Here is a 5,000-nt window from a genome sequence, read left to right on the forward strand (position 1 = left end):
GAATATATTTACAAGTCTCACTGACATTCACATTCAAATCTTTGGAAATTTGGAAATTGGGCTAAGTGGGCTAAGATATAATCAGTAAATAAACACAAATATGCAAAGGTTTATCAATACTAGTTTTCATCTTTAAATAAAATTTCAGAGGCGGTCCTCTGAACAGAGTGTTCCCTAACACACACAGCAAATGAACACAAGAGCACACGCCTTTTCAGGTACTGGCCACAGAGTTGGGCTGGCGTTCGATACAAAGGCTAATACAGAATGTCCACTAGAGGGCACCAGCGAGCCGTAGTTTTACACAGTCCGAATACACTGATTCAGTGAAGGGTGAATTTGTACAATTGTACAATTTGTACAATTGTATTTTCTATTAGTTATGCTATTTAAAATGCCACTATATCTATATAAGATATTGTAGGAAAATGTGAGATTAAGGCAATATTTTTTGTCTGTACTATAATGCTTCAGAATTTATATCTTTCTGAATATTTAAATGTGCAACACAGTTTATAATGATGTACTAAATTTAATAAATTGGAATTAAGCAGAAGAAAAAAAACATGAATTTGCACTTTGCAAAGATGAATTTGCAAACAAGCAGAGTTAGCTCAATACAGTTTACAGGCGAGTCGCTTTTTAAGTTAAAACATTATTTCTCCGTTTGCAATATAAGCCCCACTGACTCGTATGTGGAATAAATGTGCGTTGTGACACTGCTCCCTTGTGGGAATCTGTGTATTGCACTTTATTTCAAAATATCACTTCAGTTTTATTGAAATACAAAATATACGTGTGGCGTTTCTTACACTTTTATGATTAACTTTCTGTCTGTTCATAATTATTATTTAGTTAACATTTATGATTAAAATACTCAATATATACGTCACATGTGGTTTCATTGCCCACGTATTCTAAGCATTAAAACAGATCAGAGGTTCACACAGAGATAATCTATATAATAGATTTAATGTATTTTTAATATGAATTATTTATTTATTTATTTATTTATAGAATTTTCAAAAACAGACAAACATTAAGGGAGTCCTTTATAATAATTTAGGTTATTTAAAATATTAAAAATGTAAAATAAAAAAAAACCATTTAATTTTTTTTCTTTAAAGTTCGTTAAGTAATCTCATGTACATTTAGAGAACATTATTTAATTTTTCTTTTATTTCTTTTCATTAAGAACTGTAGCTTCCACAATACTTCAGTGCCGAGATTAGAAATGAAGTTCCCTAGAGATATTTCTCACTGTGTGGCAGCAGTCTGTTGGATGTCAAACAGTCAGAGCTGATGAAGCAGTGTTGAAAGAGAGGGAAAGATGGCATCATAAGAGACTGTGGCCTCAACTCTACAAAGACCTGCTACATACATGAATGTACGTACGTATCATAACCCTACAGCAAAAAATAGATGAAGATTGGAGGTTATGCTACTAAAGCAATGCACTACTGAATCAACACACCACTGAATCAATGCACCATTGAATCAATATTTCAGGACATTGCTACTAAAATCTATCACAACCTATTCATTAGAACCAATTCTTTAAAATATGCAAGTGTTTTATTTATAATAAAATTAGAAGGTTAAAATAATATAAAAGATTTGTTAAAGAAATTGGCATAAATTATTTGAATGAATTTTGTTTCCAGAAATACAATTTTATTTATGAAATCAAGTCAGGAACCTTTAAAAAGAATAAATACACCAGGTTTGAAAATTACACTGACCTTCATATTCTCAGCATTAATCTGCAGATTCATCTCTACATATTCTGATATTAAATGAGAATGTTATTTAAAATTCTCTCCTAATATCTCCATTAGAGCTACACTGGTTATTGGTTCTTTTCCTTGAGGAATTTACACTGAGGAGATATGTCTGTCTATATGGGAAATAGCTCTGTGCTTATGATGCATTCCTCCATATCAGTTTATTTAGCGTTATGATATTTGACAGCAGGAGTGAACACGGGAGCTCACAGATTATTGAGGGTTTTTGGGGGATTATTTAATGACATAATGAGGATATTAACTGGAAGTGACATCTGTGAGGGAGGGAGGAGGAAAGCGTGTGGGGTAGTTAACCGTGGCGATGAGGGTAGTCTGCGCGGGCAGGTGCCCCAGACACCTTGTGCGGGTCACGCTATGGCTGGTAGTCCTGGCAGGTGTACCTCCGTGTGCAGGTGCAGTCCAGGGGGCAACTGTGACTCTTATGCTGGACATGGACCTCTGCCCTCCCCCTGATCTTCACAGGGGCAACCTGAGCCATGACCTTTCCCTGTGACCCTTGCACCTGAGCATGGAAACCCTTCAATTCTGGTGTGGCTCTGAGAGGCAGTTCACCTTTAGAGGAGGTAAAGTCCATAACCCCACATCACCTTCTGTTGGGTCTGAGCTCCCCTAACACAAAGCCTGAACTTCTGAACAAATCTCTCCCTCCAAATTCAGCCAGGCCTCTTTAAACTGTACTCCATAACCCCTGGCAGCACAGGGGAGGATGTTTTGAATTAAATCCAAAGCATACAGTGTTCATTGTAAAAATCTGTTTTGTAGAATTTGATCGAGAATTTCACAAGCATGAATAGTTGAACAAAAGAAAGTACAAAGAACTGAGAAGGCATTTTCAGCAGGGAAATCTCAGAATTTCAAAATTTAAATGATAGTCTCTGTCTTGCAAAATAACTTTTTTTCTTTTTTCTTTTTTTTTTACAGTTTTACAGTTTTATTCACTAAAAGTCCTTTATTGAATGCAAACACATACTAATATGAACAAATCTGACATCAGATTTTGAAACAATTTTTAATTCAGAAACTGAAAAACTTTATTCAAGGAGCAAAAAGAAGTAATGAAGTAATACGCAATTAGTCCAAAATAAACTTCATAATCACGTGATAAACCCTGTAGGATTATCAGAGCTCCTCCAGTAAACACAAGCTAAATACTTAGAATGCAAAAGCGTCCCGGGACCACTGTAGAAAAAACATTAAATCACTCCACTGTAAATACATTTGACACAAAATGAATTATTTTGCATTATCATACTTTAAAAATTGATGAATGTAAAATTTTTGTCATTTTTTTTCTTTAGTCACAAATTAATACACATCGAAGACTGAGATGAGACCTTGAGCAAGTCAGAGGTGTTCCAGAACGGTTCTCTTTGAGTCTCTGGTCTGCTCTGCTGGATGTGTTATGTAAGCCACGATTCTTCTGCTCGTGTACGCCTGTCACACACAGCGGCATTCGACTTGTCTGATTCGCTGGATTCACTTGATTCACTTGATTCACTGGATTCACTTGATTCACGGAGCTAATTTGATGAGTTCACTCATTAGACCCCGAGTGCCTCGATCCGAAGGACGACCTCTCCTACTGAAGTATATAAGAAGTAACATAACAGATGACGTGATACATACAAGAGATATTAAATGTCTAAAAGCTTAAATGTCTATACAATTTGAGTTAATACCACTGAATTTAAATGTATTAAAGTATTGATTTTCTTGGTTTTCAAAGCATTTCAGGAGGCAGATTATTTTTTATGATATGCTGCTCATTTGCCGTAGTCGTGGTGGTTGGATATGTTGCATGTGTCTGTCATACGTCTTCTGGCTGTTGTTTTTTTTTTTTTTTTTGCTCCTTTGGTATACGGTCCACAATCACCCAGCATCTCTGTCAGGCTTCCATTAGACGGCCCTGTTATTCAGTCTTTATGTACAGTAAGATGATTCATTTAGTGTATTGCCGTGAGCACGATCGGTGTTAGTGGCCAGGGCATAGGCGGGGTAAGGGGTAAGGGGTATCAGTGAGACGGGGGTTACTAGGGGCCAGTGTGGGTCACTCTTCTGTAGAAGTTCATGGGCTTGGCAGACAGTTGATTCCTGGGGGCAGCTATCAGGCTGGGTGGGGCAGTTAGGTGTCAGTGGTTGTCAGGGGAACACACTGCGTCCAGGTGGTGGATGGACGGGGGGTGGTTGGGGGTTTTGGTGCAGAGCAGCACGCTGGAGTCGGCCTCACACTTTGTGGTGGTCCTGTGCCACAGGGCTTCGGCCTCCTCCGCCTGCAAGTCCAGCCCTCCGCCCGGCAACACCTCCGCCTTCACCATGGGAACGGCCGACTTCACGAGCGAGACGCCCGCGTGGTTCAGCTTGATGAGCATGTCCAGCGAGTGCTTTCGCCTCTCCTTCGTATCCCTCCTTTCTCCCTCCACCTCTGCCTCATCCTCCTCTTCTGTGTCAGAACACATTTCATCTTTCAGTTCCTTTCTACCTCCGGGGACGCCCTGTCTGAAGCTTCCCCCCGTGGCCGTCATGGCGACAGGGTCCTTTTTGACCGACAGGTCCAGGGGTCCTTCGCTGTGGCGGGCTGTCCGCTCCAGCGCCTGCTGGACGTGGGAGAGGTCAGAACGGATCTTGCCCAGTTGCGCCCACAGGTGGCGTTGTTCGGGCAGCAGGGCAACCTGCTGTTCCGTGCGCTGGTACTCCCGCAGTGCAGAGGAGAGATCCCTCAGGAGAGCGACCACGGAGTTCCCCTCCCTCTCTATCCCTCGCTCCTTCTCTTCCATCAGCTCCCTCGCTCTATCCAAACCCAACAGGAGGGAGGGGCCAGTGCTGGGGGAGGCGGAGCTTATCATGTCAAAATAATCCTCGTCTAACCCAGCCTGAGCATGCAGGCTAGAGAGAGAGAGAGAGAGAGAGAGAGAGCGCAAAACAATTGCAGGAAGAACAAAGATTAAGTGTAAAAAAATGGATAATATGATCATTTTATGATTATTTTCTGTATATTAAACAGCATTTCACTCTTACCCATTCGAGAGAACCCTGTCAGTTGCTATGGAAGCAGAGGGTGTGGCCCGGTCAAGCAGGAATGGCTTTTTTTCCATTGGTGCATTGTGGGACTCCAGAGAGGCTATCGTCTTCTTCGTCTGCTCCAGACCCCAACCAGGCTTACCCTCCCTGCGCTGGCCTATCTCTGGGGTCCAGTGG

General features: G+C 40.9%; 1 protein-coding gene across 1 annotated transcript in view; it reads right to left on the bottom strand.

Moving 5' to 3' along the window:
- Nucleotides 1-2,881: 2,881 nt before the first annotated feature.
- Nucleotides 2,882-5,000, bottom strand: part of prr35 (proline rich 35) — an 11,675-nt gene continuing 9,556 nt past the window's right edge. The window contains exons 3-4 of the mRNA XM_081696575.1: nucleotides 4,821-5,000; nucleotides 2,882-4,688 (exon numbers count right to left, since the gene is read on the bottom strand). The exon at nucleotides 4,821-5,000 is cut by the window's right edge and continues 1,358 nt beyond it. Coding sequence (XP_081552701.1) covers nucleotides 3,935-4,688; nucleotides 4,821-5,000 — 934 coding nt within the window. The 3' untranslated portion in view covers nucleotides 2,882-3,934. The remainder of the gene's footprint in view (nucleotides 4,689-4,820) is intronic.

The sequence above is a fragment of the Electrophorus electricus genome, chromosome 14 (genome assembly GCF_041902795.1).
Source record: "Electrophorus electricus isolate QZ-2024a chromosome 14, ASM4190279v1, whole genome shotgun sequence".
Lineage (NCBI taxonomy): Eukaryota > Metazoa > Chordata > Actinopteri > Gymnotiformes > Gymnotidae > Electrophorus > Electrophorus electricus.